This window comes from Glycine soja, chromosome 1 (assembly GCF_004193775.1).
Source record: "Glycine soja cultivar W05 chromosome 1, ASM419377v2, whole genome shotgun sequence".
Classification (NCBI taxonomy): Eukaryota; Viridiplantae; Streptophyta; class Magnoliopsida; order Fabales; family Fabaceae; genus Glycine; species Glycine soja.
Window position 1 is genome coordinate 2,340,067 of NC_041002.1, and position 21,608 is coordinate 2,361,674.

Sequence of the window (21,608 nt, forward strand, 5' to 3'; positions counted from 1 at the left end):
GAATTGATGGTACTTTTATTTCCTTTCAAAAACATTATTTATTGAATTTATTTTTTATTCACTAATATTATAAATACTTTTATATTATCAACTAATTATAAATAATTATGATATAAATTTCAAAATAATTATTATCGAAAACTAAAAATCTTATTATGCGTATCAGTCTACAATTAGATGACAATACAAAAAAACCTACATCGTCATGCAATTTAATTAAATTCTTATTTAATTATTTATGATTTTTTTTACCTATACAAGAGAAATCTTAAATATAGTCGTTATATTATTAGTTTATTATTGTTATTACTGTGGATATAAACCTGAATTCCTAAAAACTTGATTTTGCCATTTTTTAATACTTTTGAAAGTACACTTTGTTTTTTTTTTACTTCAACTGATTATATGCTATATGTTAAGGAATGATATAGGCTTAATAAAATAAGGTCAAATTACAAATGATTAAGTGAGTGAATTTATGTATTTTCCACAAAGGAAGCCAAGGTCGTCTCGTGATGTCGTGGTACCCACAAATCATGCTATGCAATTTCATGTTTCTTAACACTGTAGTTAATATAAGTCATTGATAAGGAATTCAACTTGTATTTTTCACAAATGGATCCATTACTTGTTTTTTTTTTTTGTTGAAAGGTTTTTAATTGTGTCGAAGGGTCTCTAGAGTCGAACGAGGATTCGATCCAACGTAGGTGATAATGAATCCGTCTATTACCTAGATTTATCTCTTTTCATATTGACTTTGTTGAGTATGGGGTGTATCCCTAATCATGCTTACTAGTTGAATAATACTTCTTATAATTATGTTTAGTTATTTTTAATTGAGTGATTATTTTTAAATGAATTTAATGATGATAATCATGATGGAATGATACTAGTTACTCACATATATTAAAGGTCGAAATGTACTGTTTGATTTATGTGAATATGTGATCGAAATTGTTAGATTTATATGAATACGTAACCGAAAGATATATTCAATTTAGACGTTAGCCTACCTGACTGAACAATTCATCCAATATACAACTCATGAATTAGAATGTAACCACCTATGGCCGGGTTGATAAGATAAATAATGCAGCACTTACATGAATCACTAAAATGAAAAAAACAAACCAAAAAGAACTAAAACTACGTAGAAACGAAATAAAATGGATGCCACAAAGGTTGACGTTATTATTCCTTGAAGATATAGAGATAAAAAGATTATAAAGAAATGACAGAAGAAAAAAACTAGACATAATAAAGGTATTTTTAAATAAACTTTCTCAAAAACTAGATGTAGAAAAAAAAAAGGCTCTTCATAATTAAAAAATAATTTATGCGTAAGTTAAAAAAAAGATTTAGAGAAACTACTAATACAAAAAAGAATTTTTAAAAATAAAGTTATGCATGAACTAATTTTAACTTATAAATAAATTTATTTCATTTTTTAAAAGTATTTTTGGAAAAATTTATCTAAAGAAACCCTAAAAAGATATCATTCCATTTGTTACGACTTTTTCCTAAAATGTCATTTAAAATATTATTAATTTTTATTGAGAAAAAATATTAATTCTACAGGTTATTCTTGCATTTATTTTAATTTTTCAAAATAAGTAGAAACTGAAAAAGAATATAAAATCTGATCAAAGTTAGAAGGTATTTTAAATAATTTATAATGGACTAATTTGTTTAAGTTTATTTTTTAAAATAAAATAAGCAGTTTTATAATTTTTTGATGTATTTGTCTGAACTGTTTTTACTTAAAATAAGTAGTTTTCTACTTTTTCTAAGAAACAAATTCTATATGTTTCTCAACAAATGTTTATATAAAAAGAATTTTTGAAATTGTTTTTATTTTATTTTAAACAAACAGGGCAAAAATAAGTTTTTTTTAAAGTTACTTTTATGATTGTAAATAAAACATAAAATTGCATTATTCTTTTTTTTATAAAAAAAGTAATCATTAATACATTTTGTATCAAAATTACTCTTTTTTCTTTGATGACTTTAGTATTGAAATATTTTTGTAATTATAAATATTATGCTATTACCAAGAAGAAAAGAGACTAGGTATGACAATGGGGTGTCGCGGGGACCGGTTTAGGCTACCCACGTCTGCCCTCAACATCTCAAACGATTTCCGTTGAGGTTAAAAATTAGACCCACCCTCGCCTTTGGTTGGGTATTGGATTTTCCCATCTCAACCTTGTCCCCAATTATCGTGGCTTGTGCAATAAGATACAACAGATTGGATTGTCGTGACTCCCACAAATTTGCAATGAAGGGATTGGTGTCGTTGTCATGACGATTGTAAGGATGGGATGTGATTGTCAATGTCATTGTCGAGACTTTCACGAACCTAAGATGAAGGAGGGGTGTTGTGACTGTCGCGATAAAGGAGGGCACTTAGCAACAGATGAACACTCAGAGTTAGGTTTGAGGGATTGAGAATGTGAGGAGTGGCACAATGAGAGTAAGAGTCTAAGGAATTGTAGTTAATGATAAGAGTGAGAAGAGGCAACAAAGACATATGTATTAGGGTATATTAATAGTGGGACGGGTGTAGGTACGAGCATCACAATACCCAATTCTGCTCTACCTTCGACTTTCTCAAACGGGACAAAATCTAACTTGGTCAATTCAATTTTTCCCATCAAACTAAGAACAAGTGCAGATTCAATTGTCATGCGCCATGCTTAAAAGAGATTATGTATAAATGACGGGAAAGTGTGTCATCATCTTAAAAAGAGAAGAAAGAAATTCCAATTTCATTGTAGATACAATTATTAAATACAACTATTAAATGTTAATTATATCTTTTTCATTCACAAAATTTAAATTCAAAAAACATGTTGATTAAGAGATTTTAATCATATTCTAGTTGAGAAGGGATGAAAAACAAACTGAAACTTGAAAAAAGATTAGAACAAACAAATGAAAACAATAAAGAAAAAAGCCACGCATCGGAGATTTTCACTCTTGCACTTTTCTTAGTGGAGAATGTGAGGTTTGATTCAGCACAATAAAATTGGATTGCCCAAATTATTGAGAAATCCTAGACTAAATGCACCAAGAATCTTAGGCTCTAATTCACTTTCTAATCTTATTTTTTAGGGCCTTATCCAACCTCAAGCAAATTCAAAAAATTATTAAAGAAGATGGCATGGGACATATATAAGGTGAAAATTAGAGAATAATGCACACATTGTACAGTATCTACGATTAAGAAGTTGATTGAAGAGAAAAGGAAAAACCATATCAAATGAACTTAATCATGACAATCACTCTTTAGGAAAAGTAGCATCAAACTTTTCGTGATAGCAGATAAAAAGGGTTGTTTTCTGTTTCATAGGGAAAAGTATATCATCATTCAGTTACAAATCAGTCATGTTAATGCTATCATGTTACCGTTTCTCTCGCTCTCGTACTCATCTTAATTTCCACTAATCAACTCTGTTGAATTGTTCACTTTATGGTTGGAACACTTGAAATTGTAAAATGGCTTATTTTTAGTGAAGTTCCTCTCTAGATTTATTCATTTCTCATATATCTCATTTAATTTTGAAATATATTGTCACTGTTATTCCTTTTAAGTTTTACCCATCGTCTCATACATGATATTTTTCATAATATCCCGTCATTCCCGTGCACTGTTTTGTTATATTGTCCCGTGTATGGTAATTTTTACAAGATTGAAGATTATTCAACTACCATGTTATTAATTCAATTTTTTTTTCTAAAAAATTTCCCGTTGATGCGCTGTAGAATCTAGATTAATCACTCGATATAATAATAGAAAAGGAACGTACATAACCCAAATTTCCAACTGATATAGATTTACATGAATTGAGGTAAGGTAATCAATTTGGCCGCAAAGTACAATTGTTAAGAAAACCAAATTGTGGCCACTTGCTTTGTGTCAAAAAGATGGTTGTGGGACATATCTACCCACTTGTACTTTAGCCTGACTTCATGTTAATTAACTTGCAGGTGAACCCTTTACCTTCCCCCACTTGGCCACTCCATGTGCTCTAGATACCAAACGACAACACAAGATATTTATTTATTTATTTTCTCTTTCCTTGTTACTTCTTTTTTTCTTCATTGGAAAGGAATTTCCGTGTTACTTCAGCCAAATGTTAATTGTTTTCTTTTATTTTCTATAAATTTTCTTTAGCGTGCTGGATTTTTTTTTTTTGAGTGAACTATCATTTTATTTCTTGAAATTGGAAAGCATTATTATATTAATTCCTGAATATTTTTTTTTAAAATCTTAAAAGTATAAATTGACAATCACATAAATTTGAAAAATGTGTGACTTAAGAAGTAATGTAAATTACTAACATGCTTACAGAATAAAATGATAATAAGTCTTATTCACCATGTTTGGGATTTATTTGATATTTTCTTTAGAAAATGTTATAACCCCCACCAATGATTTTTTACTTGATATTTTTTTCTAAAGATCCTGCGAATTTATATAATATTAGTTCTTTCTCATGGACAAGTGGAGTATTTGTATATTAGTTGAAATTTCGGCATACAAAATTGAACGTCAAGACAAAGCCACCAACAGAGAAAGAGAAAAGAATTAAATTTGTTTTGTCAAATCCTGTCATGTTCACCAATATTATTTGTGGGATAAATTCACAAGTATGAATTTTTGTATGATCTACACAACTGACCAATTCATGACTAACACTTATTTAAACTTGTTGATTAGACAAAACAAAAAATTCTTCTTAGTGCATCCTGACTAAAAGTATTACTGGGTTCATAATTTTATATAATTATAGGATATGCTATAGAATCATTTGAAGCTAGACAATAGAAAATGCTAATCGTGCCCACCCTGTCAATCAGTGTTGTTTTAGGAATATATGAAGATTTCTGACCTTATTTGATCATGATGATTCTTCTTTTATGTTCTTTCCTCGAAATAAAAAATGTTGGACACTGAATTTTATACTATATAGCATCATATTTTCGTTTCTGTATGCTTGCAACTTGCGCTGAAAAGAGAGCCAGTGTCTCACCAATTTAGCAACTCTATGTTTAGATAAATGTTGAGAATGTGCTAATACACTTCCCGAATTTTAAGATATAGAATAAAAAAGGAAGAATTTGTTGTTCTAAGAATAGAATATTAAAAGTATTTTTGAATTCTCCCAGCTCTCCTTCAAACATGTATTTACAAGTTTGGTTGAATTGCCAAGTTAGCCTCTTAATTCCTCAATCTTCTGATTCACCAATTTATTAGTACATAAACTATGATTGCCATAAATTGAGTAAATTAAGGAGATAGGTTAAGCCTCTCTCCAATTATATATCATGATGAGTTAAGTTGAGACAAAACCAACTGGCATGTATTCTTATTTATGTGGATAATATGAAAGAGAGCCTGTAAATTACTATCATAGAGGGGGTGGGCGGCTATATATCATAGATGGTAGATTTTCATTTTCTAGTAGTTGAAGGACTTAAGTAAGAACAGTGAAAAGAATGATGCAATTGGCAATGGTAGAAGAAAAGTAAGGTTGAGATAGAAGGAATACGTGCACGCGTGTACTTTGGTAGTCATTTTCATTACAATTTGGGTTAGTGAATGGTTCACATCAAGGTATGTAGTAGTACGTGCTAATTAGACATATAGCTACATGTAGCAGTGAGGATGCATGTGAATGTGATAGGGTGGACTATATGCATTGGAGGGCCTTGTGCCTACACATGGTTTCTTAATTTGTCTGGGCATCATCATCCACCCATTTGTCCTTTCTAGAAAGTTCATTTTGGCTAACTAATTCTCGATCCGTTGAACAGGAAAATGATGTAGTTCCGCTCCAATTTTGGGAAGATATGATAGAAAAGAAGAGATAAAATGAATAAGGTAAAAAAGAGATGAAAAAGAAAGTGGAAAGATAAAACTACTCTATATAAATTGTAGAAAGCATTTAGAATCACATGGAAGGGTGTGTTTGATCGATCTCCGAATGACACGTTTCAATTTGAGTATAGGATGAATTAAATATGATTTTTCTATTGACCATGATATTTGATATTGTGTTAGTGACATGATTCCAAGTTTTTTTGACAAAATAATTCATAAGTTTTAGATTCTAGTTTAAGTTTAATTGAAATTTGTTATTGGATTTTGCATCAAACACTAACACGAGTCATGCTATTTTTTGTTCATATACATCCTTAGTTGGACTTAAGTATATTTTGGTAATTATCCACCCAAAAGTCAATTTTGATTTCAAGAATTTTCAAACAACATTTTGTGTTAAAATAATTTTTTTAATATTTATTATCTAGACAAAAATTAAGTTATCACAAATTTATGTTTTCTTAGAATTAATTCTTCAAAATCACGTTGATTCAAAATTAATTATGCGAACACACAAATTATTAGTTAATGTGATTTAGATAAATATTTACATTGTGTTTGAAAATGCTTTGAAAGACCGATTTGTCATGAAAAAAAAGTCACGTCATTTTTGAAGCAATTAGTTCTTGCTTTTGTCTTTTTTATTTATTATTGGATGTGAAACATTACATCCTAAAATCATATCCAAAACACGTTTCGTGTGTTTGGTTTCACGTTAGATTAGATATATAAAAATCCAAATAAGTCGAAGCACTCATGTTATGATTTTTTACATCTTAAGTCTTCCCATTTCTTTATCTGGTTTATATTCTTCATGCAGCATTCAAACGGAACGACTCTATAAAATTATGCCGCTTCCTAAATCACGTTAAAATATTAATTAAAGTGATTTCAAATAATTTTTTTTAATTTTTTATATGTTTGATTCCATGTTGAGAAATTGATTTTGGCTAAAGGAATCTGTCTGGCCTCCATACATGTGTTTTGACTTTTATTTGGTACAACCAACATGGAGGACCCTAAAGGCCCAAAACAATCATAAAGAAACATATATGATGTTCATACAATCTTGCAATTTAGGCTAAAAGAACCCGTTTGGCCTCCCAATGGGCATGTCTAGCCTCCATAGGGGCATCGTTGGCCTCCACAAGAATCTAGTAGGCCTAGGCATGGAAGGAATTCTCGCCCCATCTTAGAGCAAACTTTATAAAGGATTTTCCTTTACCTACCAAGGAAACAAGAACAAACCAAAACCTCCAAATAACAAGAATAATATTTCCTATACTCACCCAGATGTGGGGATGACACTTTTCGAAACTCAATCAAACCTATTTTTAATCTTAGATGTGGTACCATGAAGGAGCTCTAATTAATGTCAAAGTTAGGCCAACAAGAGATCAAAAGACTAACAATGATTCTTAGACAAAAGACATGTTTCCAAACGAGCAACAACTCTTTATGTATGCGAAGAAAGATTGTGATTCAAAGACATATTGTGAAGATGACCACGAAACTCCATTTCAGATTATCTAGTTTGTTCTCGTGCATGCAAAGAGAGATCACAATGAAGCTCTGTTCTAGATAAATCTTGTTTGTTTCTCGTATGTACTAAGAGGGATTACAATGTGAAAGATATTGTGACGAAGTTTGGATCTAGATAAATGTTGTACATGTTTGTTCTCGTGTGTGTGAATAGAGATCTTTGTTGCAAAATTAAGAGGAGATGGACACACAATTTGATTTTTTACCAATTGTAATTTCTTGTGTGCATGGAGAGGTCACCATAATGATTATAGGTATAATGCATAATGTGAAGCTGGAAGGCCTCACAAAATAGAAGAAAAAGTGTTCTAGCATGTGCTTCCTTAATAGATTCATGGATACTTTAAGCTCGATACCATATTATAATTTGGATTTTTGGGCCTAAATAAATCTTACAAAATTCACTTGTAACGTTAGGATTATCCCATACTTATATATTTTAATTTGGTTATATGACTAGCCATAGTGGAACCTCCAACATGAACAAAAAAAAGAAGAGACATGGGATGGCTTGTGTGTCTAAATGAGAAGTGAAGGGACATGAGGAAGAAGAAAATATCTGAAGAGTTAAGATTAAGGATAAAATTAGAATGGAAAGTTTTTAAAAAATGGGGAATTTAGTTATAAAATAAGGGGTGTGAAAAGAGGGGCCCAATATTAATTTGTCATGGAAAATATTTTGGCCCTGAAAAATAGACAGCTGAACAAAGGGCATTGCTATGTACACCCAGCAAAATTGCTGGTACACCCAACAATTTCACGATCTTCCCATTTTGTCCTTCCATAAAGGGTTACAGATCAGTTAATCTGTAAATGTTTTTTTTTTCAAAAATATATTTTACAAATTAATTTAAAATTGATGGCCCAGGCAAGAGTCAAACCTATGACTTTTAGGTTATTAGCACAACGCTCTAACCAACTAATCTAATAGACCAATTATATTATAAAATAAATAACGTTGTTATATATAACACTAAAATTTCTAACGTATATTTAATGTGCATGTAAATTTAAATAATAAATTTTGTGATAATCCGTATATTATTTATAAATAAAAAATATTTACTATTAAAAAATTTAATTTTTTAATAAATAAAAAAAACATATTTTTGAAAATAAATTTTAAAAAAATACTTACAGATCATGTAATTCGTAAAAAAAACCTTTAAGGGCATTTTTGGAATTTCATTTTACTGCTGGGTGCACAAGCAATATGCCTGGTGCACCTAGCAAAGCCCCCGAACAAAGTAGTTTTTGGACTGGGCCGAAAAAAAGCGTATACAAGCACAAACAATCCAACGGCTAGCTCGTTCAACAATTGTGATTAAATAAACGGTTACGTCTATTTATGGTTATGAAACATAATATGGATTATGGAATAAACACCTTCTCATTTCTCTCCGATTTTCCTTTCCCAACACTTTGCTCGTACAAACTCAGGTCAGTTTCTGGGTTTCACTTGTTTCTTTCTTCTCTCTCTCTCTTTTTTAGTGTTTGATTAACATGTTGAAACATTTTTAACCCATGTTATTGCATTGTTAGCATTATTTAAAATGTTGTATGTATGGTTCAGTGTCATGTAAAATGCAATCTAACCAATTGAAATGAAAAATGGAACCTGTCATATTTAGTTTCAATTAAGAGGGTATCATATCATATACGTAAACAGGTAAAAAAATATAGGAAGCGAATTGAATGAAGGTAGCACTATGTTAAGGCTGAATCAATCAAGCCTCAAATGGGGAATTGAATTTGATATCGTATTAGCTTCTAATGACGAATTGTATGTAGCATTGACATTGATGATATCGTTATTCTTTCTAATAAATATAGGGACTGTGTTCCTTTTCCTATGCTTAAGACTTAAAGAGAACCAAGCATGTTGTGTTTATAACATCAACAATTAGATGTTCTAATGTTTAATTTTTCATGACTTTAAACTTTGGAGAGAAGCAACGTATCATGGGGTGTGTTTCTTTTTAATGACTTAAAAATGATATGAATATTTTTTACTGCCATGGCTGATCATAGATAGTTTTCCTAGGAAATACTCTCGAATGATCAAATCTGAACAATATGTACCTCAAGTTCAAATTATGTACCCTCCAATATTTGGCATTATATGTCGTGATTTAGAGGAAGAAATAACAATGCCAACTTGTATTCCTACTCCAATCTCTCTCTATATGCAAACTGCAATGTTTTTTCCGTTGTCTATGTACTTTTCTTTTATCTTGGTTTTGGTCTGGAATCATGTAGCTCTTCATGCCTTTGTTGTATTCAGTGCTGGCAAATAGGTTTTTTGAAAGTCATAAATGTGAAATACCAAGCAATGGATGTTTATGAAGAAATGGAAGAAGCTAAAGCTGAAATTGAGAAACTCAAGGTAAAACTAGGAGACAAGACAAATACACTTCAGAACATAAAGAAATACTATGATGCACAGGTCAATAAGATACAGGAAGCTATTTTCAAAGTTGAGAAGCTGAATCAAGAAATGCTTCAAAAGGCAGATGATATCAATGATGATCTCAAAGAGAGTTTAAATAATAAAGAGTCCATCGCCAAACATCTCAATGCCGCAAATGATGAACTTGGAGCAAATTGTGATGATAAATTTAGAAAGTGGCATGATGAAGAAAGAGGGTATGTATTGGCGTTAGAGGAGGCAAATGAGAAACTGGATAACCAAGAAAAACAGATGCATCTGAGTAGACAAGAGATTGAAAGCATGGAAGGTTGCTTTTCAGTTTCATACAACAAGTGTTTGGAAATAGAGAAAAATTTAGAAGCATCTAGCAAACTAGGAGAAGCGAATGACATGTTTCAGAAGTTAGAGGAGGAAAACATGAAGGTGGAAGAACAATTAGAATGGAAGGAGGAACATTTTAAACATCTTGAAGAGGTACATGAAAAACTTATAGATCAGTTTAAGGCAAGTAAGGAGTGGGAGTTGGAAAAACCTACATTGCTTGATGAGATTTCCTCATTGAAGTCTATGTTAGACTATCATAAAAGAATATCGCATGATCTGCAACACCAGTTACAGATGTGCAACCAAGCCCTTGCTCATGAAGAAAGCCTGAGAAAGCGTCTGGAAGATGAAGTCTCAAATTTGAACAAAGAGAAAGAAGAGAAGTGTTTTCAATTGAAGCAGATGGAGTTGAAAGATGCTGCTTTGATCAGTTCCAAGAAAGATATCAGTGAAGAGCGAGAGCAAGCAGCTTGTTTCATGAGGCAGGTTGAGTCCTATGGACTTGCCAATGAACTGCTGCATTTGCCACACAACGAATTTGATTGGCACAAGGATTTGCATATGGAAGATGGTTTCAAAGAACAACTTAATGAAGTTTATGATGCTTTAGACAGGGCAAACATTGAATTGGATGAGAGAATATGTGAAAAAAGTGAAATGGAGTTTGAATTGAGAATATGGAAGTCATTTGTTGAACGTTTGAGGAATGCTCTTGAAGAAAATCTTGTCATGCGAAAAGAACTGGAAAATTCACTCCTTGCACAAGTAGATTTTAGTGAAAGCCTCGCGCAAGAGAAAGAAAACCTGGTTTATAAGTTGGAAGAAAAAGAGAATAAAATAGAATGCCTGCAGCAACATGTTCTCCTATTTGAACAAGAACCAAAAGTAAAGGAAACAGAAGCTTCTGTTCCAGAAAGCGGGGAAATAGCTGAGTCCTCTGAAAATGTTGAAGTGAGATATCTCCAGATAATTGAAGAGAAGGACAAGATTTTAGAGGAGTTCCAAAAAGAGGTTCTTAGCCTTGAACAAGAGTCATTAAGAAGAGAACTTGAAAGTGCTATGATTGCAAAAAGCAACATGGAAAGAACCAATGAGTTTGAGAAAGAGAATCCTATTCAGATTATAAAGGGAAAGAATGTGAGAACAGATGAACTCATGCAACAGGTGACTTCACTGGAACAGAAGTTCACTAACTCCTTAACCTCCATTTCCTCACAGCTTGCTGAGAAACAGGCAGAAATTATTCATGTCAAAGAAGCTTGTGATAAGATCACAGCAGCTGAAGTTCTAGCTGCACTTGAAGTTGAAGAGAAGAAGTTGATGTTAGTGGAACTTGAGTATGATATCCATGATATGGAGCAGAAACTGAAACTGAAAGATGAAAATTGGAGGCAATCAGAACAGCTTGCATTGGATATTGAAGAGGAAATGGATGCAAAACAATTACAAATAAAAGAGTTAATTGATCAAATGGAGAACAAGCTTAGAGGCTCAGATGTTTTTCTTCAAAAACTCAAGATAGAGAATAGAAGTTTGCTTGAAAGTGCTACAAGATTGTCATCAGAAAGGGAAAACTTGTTGGGTTTTGTTCTGGGATTGGGTGATAAAATGTGTGAGTGCACTACTGCAGACACTCAAATAATGGACACATTGAGAAGCATGGTGCAGTCTTTTGAGAATGATAGTCTAGGAATCAATTTGAAGAAGGATGATGAATTGCTTGTAAAAGAGAATATGATAATGCATTCTCCCACGGGGATAAAGAAACTTGAAACCTTTTCTGATATAAGGTCACCATTTAAGGAGCTCGACAATTAGTTGCTTGCAATAGGGAATAGATTTGCTAGAGGAATGAGATGTGCTTCTCTTATATTTTTAGCAAAAATGCCATTCAGCTTTAAGCATGAACATTTCTTGATTGTACGAAATTCTTTTGTTTTATTTTGCGTATTCTTTAGTCGGGTTTCAGTGCACTTGTTCCATAAATTGCACCTAGTTCTTTTTTTATATAAGCCAATATTTGTACCCTCACGAGTGATCTTCCATAAATTGCACCTTCTGCTTTTTCTTAGAATTTCACAGTTTGTAAAACATTTTTGCAATTTTTAACCTTAAAATAATGTTTTAAATTTTTACATTAACTTTTAAATATACTCCTTATTTAAAATTCCTCAAATAATTCAATTGCTAAATGTTGATTAAGTCAGTAAGAATTACGTACAACTTACAGATATTTTTTTTATAATAAAAATATATGAACTGTATCTAATAAAAATGAATAATTTGTATTTCACAAATAAAACTTTGTAAAAACAATATTAAAAAAATTAAAACATTATACTCATTATACATGAATTACATAAAAATCTACTTTTTATATAAATAGTAGAGTAAGAGTAGGTCTCTCGTTTTCTTTATTTTCTCATAAAAGACTCCATTTAAATTTTCAATTTTATCTCAACAAAAACACCAATGATATATGATAGCGAAAAAAGTGACCACTGGTGTGAATACAGCGCATGTCTGAGAGGACAAGTGGAAATCAAAACCGTGGCTGACAAGACAACATGCGAATTTCTGGTGCACAAATGCGGTCGGGCCCACAAGAAATCAAACTTCAATCAATTTTTTTTTTAAATTTTAAATAAAAATAATGGCTCTGTTTCTGTTATGTTCCTTTGCGCTGCGCCTCGTAAAAGCTGGTAGACAAAAAAACCATTGGCGGGTGGAAGCTCTGAGAGAGATGCTTCTTCGTCAGAGGTAACCAACCCATTTTCCAAATTTCTAATCTTTTATGCGCATATTTTAGTTTTCCCAGCTTAATCTGATGTTTCACTGCGTATTCCCTGTTTTATATGTTCAATCCTCCCCCCCTCCCAATTTTTTGTTTGTCTATATCCTGATGTGCGTAGCTAATTCAGGCTATTTTTTTTATGAAGGGGTTATCAAGTTTTTTATTTTGAGTTTACTTTTAGTGTTTTGGTGATGAAACTGTTGTATTTGGTGGTTTAGAATTCAGGGATGACTTAAAATTTTAAGGCGTGAGGGTTTTGATATTAACTTAGTGCATGTTTGGTTTCATGTTCGACTATCCAGAATCAATTAAAATATCAGTTATCTTGATTTTAGCCACATGTTCACATGTTTGATTCCATGGTAAGGAATTGATTTAGAGTCTAAAATTAATTTTGAATTGAAGTAACTTCAGGTAATTTTTGCATTGGATAAAATTTATATTGAGTTTTTGAATAAAAACATCTAAACATAAATCACATCACTTCAAAGTTAATTTTAACGAAAATAAATTTTGTCAATGCTTACCCAGAAACACACTTAGAGATGGTGGTGCAAGGGAAATGATTTTAGTTGGTCCAAAACTTGTACACCTAATTATCTCTAGATGTAGGTCTAATTCTATGTTTTGTGATGCCTTTCATCAGGAGCTAGTTTCAGTCATTCTAGAGCTTCACTGGAATTTAGTCTCAGAAATATGTACATATTTGGTATCCTTGGCCTTTTGATGGTCATATAATTAATATCAGTTTAGCTGCAGGTAGCTGAGTTGAAAGATTATCAAATTTCATCAGCAGCACTTGATCTACGTAGAACGTGTTGAATTGGTGTAAAAAGTCTGAAATACTATATTTGTACATTCTCCGGCTACTAGTGAGACCTTCTTGGATATCTGTTTGGATACAATAATGACTCTTCCTGGTTCCCTGCAGTTGTCCCATGGATTGGGACTTTGCAGGAACCTGGACTGCAATAAGCATTCGGTACAGAAATTCTCTATAATTATGTATTCTTTGTGCAAGGTTCATTATTTTTGCATCTGTTCTCACCTTCATATCACTTTTACAGAGGGCCATGGGACGTGGCAAGTTACATTTATTTAGTGCAGGTCCTTCATATCCTATTTTGGTATGTTCTTAAAATATAGTGATATGGTCTTGCTGCTTGCTGCTAACTCATTGTGTAATTGGTGTGCCAAAATATTTTCATGGTATAGTTGTATAACTTTATGACACAGCGCCGTGTCTTTGTTATTTTTTGATTTATAGACTTCTTGGGAGTTTTGGTTCTACACAATTTATTGTCTTTTATCATGTTTTGGTCTTGGGAAATGTTTTTTTTAGTTTGATCTATAATAAGAGAAAAAGGTGAGAATAATAAAAATGAGAATGTTAAGAGGGATATGTGACCACACAAGAAAAGACATAACATGAAATGATTGTACACTATGAGGTGTTGGTGTGACACCAATCAAGGAAATGTTGACAACATCATTTAAAGTGATATGAACACATATAAAGACCATTGGAAGCACCAGTGAAGAAAGTAGATTGCATGGTTTTAGTCCTATGAAAAGGGGAAGGGGATTTTATGGTGAATAATATCTCTAGAGATTTTGGTCTTTGACCGAGTCCAATGGCATTGTGTGATCCATGTAGCCGATCTCACCTAGTGGCTAGTGGGACAAGGCTTTTGTTGTTGTTAATCTATAATAAAGCTTAACAGCAAATGGTTTTTTGTGTAGCTTAAAATCTTAGGTCTCTTTTTCCTTCAATAAATGACTTAGCTCTAGTTTGGTAAGAATATCAAGTTTTGTTAAGTTTGTAGGTGCTTATGAAGTAGTTAGATGAGAGAGCTTTTGAAAAAGTCAAAGCACATAAGCTAATTTTAACTTATATGAGAAATTTGATTCATTTTCCTCCTTGATTGACTTTATTTTCATCTCTTCTAAGTGTTTGTTGAGAAGCTTATCCAAACTGGCTCTTGTTCATTTGCATTCTACCAGTTTCTGCAATATTGTCAGGCAATAATGTTAAGGTGTTCCTTGTGTGCCTGGATTCATTGATGATTGAATGTTTACTATATAGTATTGAGGATAACCTGATTGAATGTTAAGGCACAGTCATTTTCTTTGTTAGAATTTACTGTAAGAGACAATTTTCTATTGCAGTTCATGAGACAGGAAGGCAGGGGTTTTCAACACCTTCGTCATATAAACAGGCCAACACATACATTATCTTGCAAATCCCACTCTTTTAAGTGTCATTGTTTTTTAGTGTCAGGTCAACCAAATAATCTTCCTGCTGTTAAGGTGGCTGCTACTGTGTTGGCTAGGTAATTTTTGTATTTTACTGCCAATAAGTGTACAAATTTAAGCAATCTACATGTTTTTTTTTGTTTGTATATGTTAAAATTATGGTGTTTTAGATATAGAAGGAGGAAGAGAGATAAAAGGGAATGAAATGATAATTGATATGACAATGTATTGATGTGTTCATAAAACCTAGAGTACTAATTCTTATTTCTACTAATCATAAACCTAACTAATTAAGGAAATATGGTAATCAATCCTAAGTAATAGCAAGGAAATAAGAAGCTTTTCTTAGAGGATAATATAAGATACGATAAGATGTTTTTGGATTTTTCCATATATTTTAACACTCCCCCTCAAGCTAACACCAACTAAGCTTTAAGCATATTACAAATAACCCTTTAAATAAAAGAAATCAAGCTATATACTGGATTTTCCCATGTATTCTAAAGCTTACTAATTAAAATTATTGGATATTTCCATGTATTCTGAAGTATACACTCATGTTTTTATGCAGGTCTTGTAATATATTGCAAAATAGTCCTATCATAGTAAAGTTGATTCCTGCAGTTGGCGTTATCATTTTTGCAATATGGGGTGTTGGTCCATTATTGTTTCAGACAAGGAAATTACTTTTTCAGGTTATATTGCAGATACTCTATTTTTCATCCTTGTATTAATTGATTCCATGTAATTAATACCTAAGTTTGATATTGCAGAGGAGTGATAGTAGTTGGAAGAAAAGTACCACTTACTATATAGTAGCTTCTTACCTTCAGCCATTACTGTTATGGACTGGAGCAATACTTATTTGCAGGTTTCTCTGTTATGACAATAACTTAATCAGATTCTGAATATGCTATATCTTTTCTTGTTGCGCCTATTCTCCATGAACTGAATTGTTAACAAATTGCAGAGCACTGGAGCCATTAATCCTACCTTCAGAAACTAGCCAGATTGTTAAGGAACGGCTTTTGAATTTTGTAAGATCATTATCAACAGTACTGGCCTTTGCCTATTGTTTGTCAAGGTGTGCCTATTTCCTTGTCAGTTTTGATTTCTTGAAACTGATGAATATTTTGGTTACCTAATGATGCACCTAAGTTCTTTGAGCTTTTGTTCCTCTTTTAAGAGATAAATTGTCTGATTTTCTATTGTTATGGCAAATTGTGACACCTTACATATTTATTTTCTCGCGGCTTTTTATTTGCTTTATGATGGAACCATTCAACTATAATTCTTTCAAGATTATCATTGTCGTAGCCAGCTTGAGTACTCCAGTCTGATTTTGGGTTCAAATTTAAAATGCTTACTAAGTTTTTCTTCCATAAACTAATTGTGCAATACTCTGGTGCAGTGTAATTCAACAAGTGCAGAAATTCTTAGCCGAGAGTACTGATGCAAGTGAGGCGAGAAATGTCTGTATCTTTTCTTTTTGAATAGGCAACTGATATTATAGTTGTATGAAGTTTAAACATGATAAATATATTGTCAATTCCATTTATGTTTTTACCTGTTGGCTGTCATAAATTTAATTGCTATTATTATGACTCCATTGAAACTTGATTTTTCAATCAGTCAGCCAGTAACATTAGTTGGCAATATAGTTGCCCAGCTATATAATGATGCAAAATTGTTCAGCTTTTGGATTTAGCATTTCTCCCTATCAATTTGTTTTACATATTCTGAAGATTATCAATGTGCTAAACTTCTATCTACAGAAGAACATGTAGAACTGAGAACTGTTGAATATATGATGGCTATATCTTTTTCTATGTACATAGGCTAAAACAATTCATTATGGGTGTGTATGTATTTAGATGATATATCATTTATGGAATACCAGTAACTTGGCAACTGCAATGCCAATTGAAGATGATAATTGTAAAAAATTGGATTTGGGCGTATTGTTTTGTTATTAGTTATGGTTCAATTTCAATGACATAGTAAATTGTCTGTTTTTGTTAGATGGGATTCCAATTTGCTGGCAAAGCTGTTTACTCTGCGGTATGGATAGCTGCCTTTTCACTGTTTATGGAATTGCTGGGCTTCTCTACCCAGAAATGGGTTACTGCAGGAGGTCTTGGGACAGTTTTGTTGACCCTTGCAGGTCGTGAGGTTTGGGATTTATCATTGCTTCTAAACATCACAATTCCTTGTAGTTTAGTGGCCAAAATGTTATTGTGGCACCTGTTGACATTCAATGATATTTTTTCAGATATTTACAAACTTCCTTTCAAGTGTGATGATTCATGCAACCCGACCTTTTGTGGTTAATGAATGGATTCAAACAAAGATTGAAGGATATGAGGTTTCTGGTACAGTCGAGGTGTGTTGTACTGTACCTTTTAACTTTTGAATGTGGGAATTTCTTACATTAAATATGTACAATATTTTTTGTGTAATAACTTAACAGAAGGAAATTATGAAATATGGTGTAGTGCTCGATACCCTTGAGTCATTCTTTTAAGCATTGATGTTTTCATGCTGTGCAGCATGTTGGCTGGTGGTCACCAACAATTATTAGAGGTGAAGATCGTGAAGCTGTTCACATTCCAAACCACAAATTTACAGTGAATGTTGTGCGGAACCTTAGTCAAAAAACACATTGGCGAATCAAAACCCATCTAGCAATTAGTCATTTGGATGTAAATAAGATTAATGTAAGAAACAGTTTTATTGTTTATAGTTAATTTTTTTCACCAACATTGAGCATTTAATGATAATTTTCCCTGTGATGTGACAAATGGTTTAATGCTTCTGCAGAACATTGTTGCCGACATGAGGAAAGTATTAGCCAAAAATCCTCAAGTTGAGCAGCAGAGGTTGCACAGGAGAGTGTTTTTGGACAACATAAATCCTGAAAATCAGGCACTTTTGGTTAGTATGAAGTAGTTAATCTTGCATACCAATGATTCTATGCTAATTGACAGGGATCTTAAATACAATTTTATTCTATATTCCTCTTCTATATAAATAATTAGCTACAGTACATCATTATGGCATAAACAATTTATCGACGAAGAATTCATTCTGTACTTTGCATTTTATAGATTAACTTAACTTTCAGTTCCAGTAGACAAAACCGTGTGTCTTTTGTAATCTGTGATCTAACTTCGTGTGCTTTCTATAGTCATGATTCATGCTTTAAACCCTACCCCTGGACTTCATTGTGATTCAGTTATTTGAAAAATGACACGAGAGCCGCAATCAGTTTCTCTATGAAAATTTGGCTTTCTTCCTCCTATTATGCTTTATATTTAGAGTTTTAATTTAGTTTGAGGTTCCATGGTAAATATCATGTTTAAATAAGATACTTTTGTTAAAGCTGTATTCACTGTCCAAAATCGGGTATATAGAAATTTTTCATCCCTAAACCTTAAAAATAGTTAATGAATACTTAAACCAAATAAGTTGATAGTCGACATGGTTTAGTGTCTAAACCTGATAAAAGTACTATAAAGGACTCAGTACACATATAAACAGTACATACCTGCTTTTGTTACATGTGCATCTACCATGTTCAATTAGATATCCATGCTTACATTTAACTGATTGGGACTTTCATCAAACATGATCAAACCAGACTATTGCCCATGTTTATCTATGTAATATCCGGTAGTATTATATATTTATTACATTTCTTATCTATGATTTTCACAGATTCTGGTGTCTTGTTTTGTTAAGACCTCACATTTTGAAGAATATCTGTGTGTTAAGGTATGACAACTTCCATATTTGTCCAGAATATCTGCCGTGAGATAAGCATCTCATAAACTATAGGATTTCTTTCTATTTAGTATTACTGTTCAAGGATTTAGCTGATTTTTCATCCATTGAATTTTGAAAAATAGGAAGCTATACTGTTAGATCTTCTTAGAGTTATTGGCCATCACCGAGCCCGACTTGCCACACCGGTCCGTACCCTGCAGAAAATATACAGTGATGCTGACTTGGAGAACATACCATTTGCAGATTCGACATTTGGTCATGGTGCTGGGACAGTACCTCACCGTCCATTATTAGTGATTGAACCATCTTACAAGATCAATGGAGATGATAAGAAAAGTCGAGCTGCACGGCCAGCTGTTGATCAAGATAACAAGACAGCTACGCAAACCAAAGTTGACACCAAGACACACAACGTGGCTAGAGGAACCCAGGATGACACTGAGGGGGATAACAAAGTTTTGACACCTAACTCTGATGCAAATGGAAACTCTAAGACAGTTGTGACACCCAAACCTGATCCTGAAGTGGGTGAAAACAAGCCATTGAAATCAGATTCAAACAAGGAGAACGTGGAGGTGCCAGAATCTCCTTCTAAATCCAAAGTTACTGGTTTGGTAGTGGATAATTCAGCCCAGAAGGACGTAGATGTCAAACAATCCAAGGTTCAGATCACTAAAAACATAAAGCCAAATATTGACTCTGACAATGTAGTGTCCTCCTCAACTAACAATGCTGACAAAATTGGTGGATTTAATACGAATATGCCAATGAAACAGCAAGGGGAAAAGAAACCTGCTGCACAGGCTCATGCATCCAGGACTGTTCTGGAAGAGAATATAGTTCTAGGTGTTGCATTGGAGGGATCAAAGAGAACACTTCCCATTGATGAGGAGATTGACAATGTGACATGTCGAGAGGCAAAGGAAATGGCTGCTTTGCAGGGTGGAAATGGATCTCCAAAGGCTTCAGATGGAAATGACAAGTAGTTATTAAAGCAGTGAGTTCAACTTGTTTGAAAGCTCAATGTTCCAAGTCCAGTAGTACACTGCTTTGAACCAGTTTCCCACCCCTAGGAAGTTGTATATATTATCACTTCATGTGTCACACACCCCTTTTACAAAGGACTCGAGCTGTATTGTCATATCATTTCATTATTTTTGCTGTTTCAGCAATATATGGAAAAGGGCTTTCTCCAATTTTTCGATTATACTGTCAAAATTGTTTACTGTGGATTTTTATTTTACTAGAAAATAATCCACTAACAAATAGTTATAAAATTTGGATTTACACATCATTCTTAAAGAACATCAGAAGCAATGGATTATAAACACAACCTTGTGTGTAAATAAGTGTCAGTTGTTCTGAACAAATATAGTTTATTTTTCAATTATAACATTAAACGCTCAATTTTGAAGTGGATGAAAGCTGGCAGCATTGGATGAAAAACTCTCTAAATTCGTTGCTATATATTATTCCCGTGACCATGTGGGTGTCACCTGCTGCGCTAGAAATAAACTCATCTTTGAGTGAGTTTCTAAATATGTCATTGGGTTGCATTTTTCATGTGCCTATGATACTTTCCAGCGGTGCTAATGGGAGTGCTATACATGTATCTTGTATAAAACCACCCTTATCACGTGGGTTTTGGCAGGTCTAATAAGAGATCATTATGGAAATTTCATAAAAAGGCTTTTACAAATAACCTTTTAAATTTCTCTGAATTTGTTTGGTACTCTTCTTTCTCTTTTGGGCCTTTCTTCATTTTCGGCCCCATCCTCATTAGTTGGCCTATCAATACTTTCTCCCCAAAAATGTCTTTGTCCTCAAAGACAGAACTAAGAAGGATCTAAAAAGGGCCATAGTATCTCCGGCGTAGCTCCGGTGGCCTTTTCAGAGTTGTTTGGCGATAGTTTTGAAAACGACGAAGGTGAGGTCTCTTCTACGTTTGTTTGCTTGTTCTCACACGCGACCCATATTTTCTTTGATTGTGCCCAATGAAGGAAAAGGAATCACTTTGTTGAAAAATCTCCCGCCAAACACCTTTGGTAGAGACACAAATAAGGGTTGCAATAACCTTCTAGTGTGTTTGTAAGAACAATTTTAAATTCTAATAATTTTAATTAAAAAAATTTTATTTTATAATTTTCAGAATTTTATATTTAGATAAAAAAAATTAAAATTATAAGAACCAACAAAAATGAGTCACGAATTTGAGAGGTAAAAAATTTTACGTGAAATACTAAACGTTTTGAAGAATTATGAAAGAATTTCAATTTCTCATTTTTAAGAAAAATATTAAAATTTCATATTTTTATTTGTTTAAAATTTTATTTTAAAATTCTAAAAATTTAAATTTTTTATAATAAAACATTCAAATAATGAATTTTAGAATAAAAAAAATTAATTTTTTTTATTAAAATACTCTATTCAAACACACTAATTAAAGTTTTCTTGGACTCTATTTGAATTGTTGGGATATTTAGAAACTTTTAACCATTTCCTTAACACTCTGGCCAAAAGAAGGATGATGCACTGCAAGCTAAGGTCGGCTTGGGCCATGAATATCCATTGTTGAGGGAAAAAGGATA

General features: G+C 32.5%; 2 protein-coding genes across 5 annotated transcripts; both read left to right on the top strand.

The window, feature by feature from the left end:
• Positions 1 to 9,761: 9,761 nt before the first annotated feature.
• LOC114406336 (uncharacterized protein At4g38062-like) lies at positions 9,762 to 12,002 on the top strand. The gene has a single exon (XM_028369026.1). The coding sequence runs from the start codon at positions 9,762 to 9,764 to the stop codon at positions 12,000 to 12,002; it is 2,241 nt and encodes a 746-aa protein (XP_028224827.1).
• Positions 12,003 to 12,823: 821 nt separating this feature from the next.
• LOC114409287 (mechanosensitive ion channel protein 2, chloroplastic-like) lies at positions 12,824 to 20,297 on the top strand. Of its 4 annotated transcripts, none has more exons than XM_028372696.1 (14): positions 12,824 to 12,944; positions 13,738 to 13,960; positions 14,046 to 14,105; positions 15,148 to 15,311; positions 15,806 to 15,929; positions 16,008 to 16,105; positions 16,205 to 16,318; positions 16,646 to 16,706; positions 17,257 to 17,406; positions 17,507 to 17,617; positions 17,784 to 17,951; positions 18,055 to 18,168; positions 18,952 to 19,008; positions 19,143 to 20,297. In XM_028372696.1, the coding sequence occupies exons 2-14, from the start codon at positions 13,886 to 13,888 to the stop codon at positions 20,004 to 20,006; spliced, it is 2,160 nt and encodes a 719-aa protein (XP_028228497.1). In that variant the 5' UTR covers positions 12,824 to 12,944; positions 13,738 to 13,885; the 3' UTR covers positions 20,007 to 20,297. The 4 variants fall into 4 exon arrangements, with proteins under 4 accessions (XP_028228497.1, XP_028228520.1, XP_028228505.1 ...); XM_028372704.1 differs by having other exon boundaries at positions 12,841 to 12,944; positions 13,732 to 13,960; XM_028372711.1 differs by having other exon boundaries at positions 12,851 to 12,944; positions 13,727 to 13,960.
• Positions 20,298 to 21,608: the final 1,311 nt, after the last annotated feature.

Excerpts from the sequence above, each read along its gene's own strand:
- LOC114409287 (XM_028372696.1), top strand. The coding sequence starts at position 13,886 with ATGACTCTTCCTGGTTCCCTGCAGTTGTCCCATGGATTGGGACTTTGC. Across the intron at positions 13,961-14,045 it reads TGGACTGCAATAAGCATTCG|AGGGCCATGGGACGTGGCAA; the intron begins GTACAGAAATTC and ends TCACTTTTACAG. Across the intron at positions 18,169-18,951 it reads CTGAAAATCAGGCACTTTTG|ATTCTGGTGTCTTGTTTTGT; the intron begins GTTAGTATGAAG and ends TGATTTTCACAG.
- LOC114406336 (XM_028369026.1), top strand. The coding sequence starts at position 9,762 with ATGGATGTTTATGAAGAAATGGAAGAAGCTAAAGCTGAAATTGAGAAA.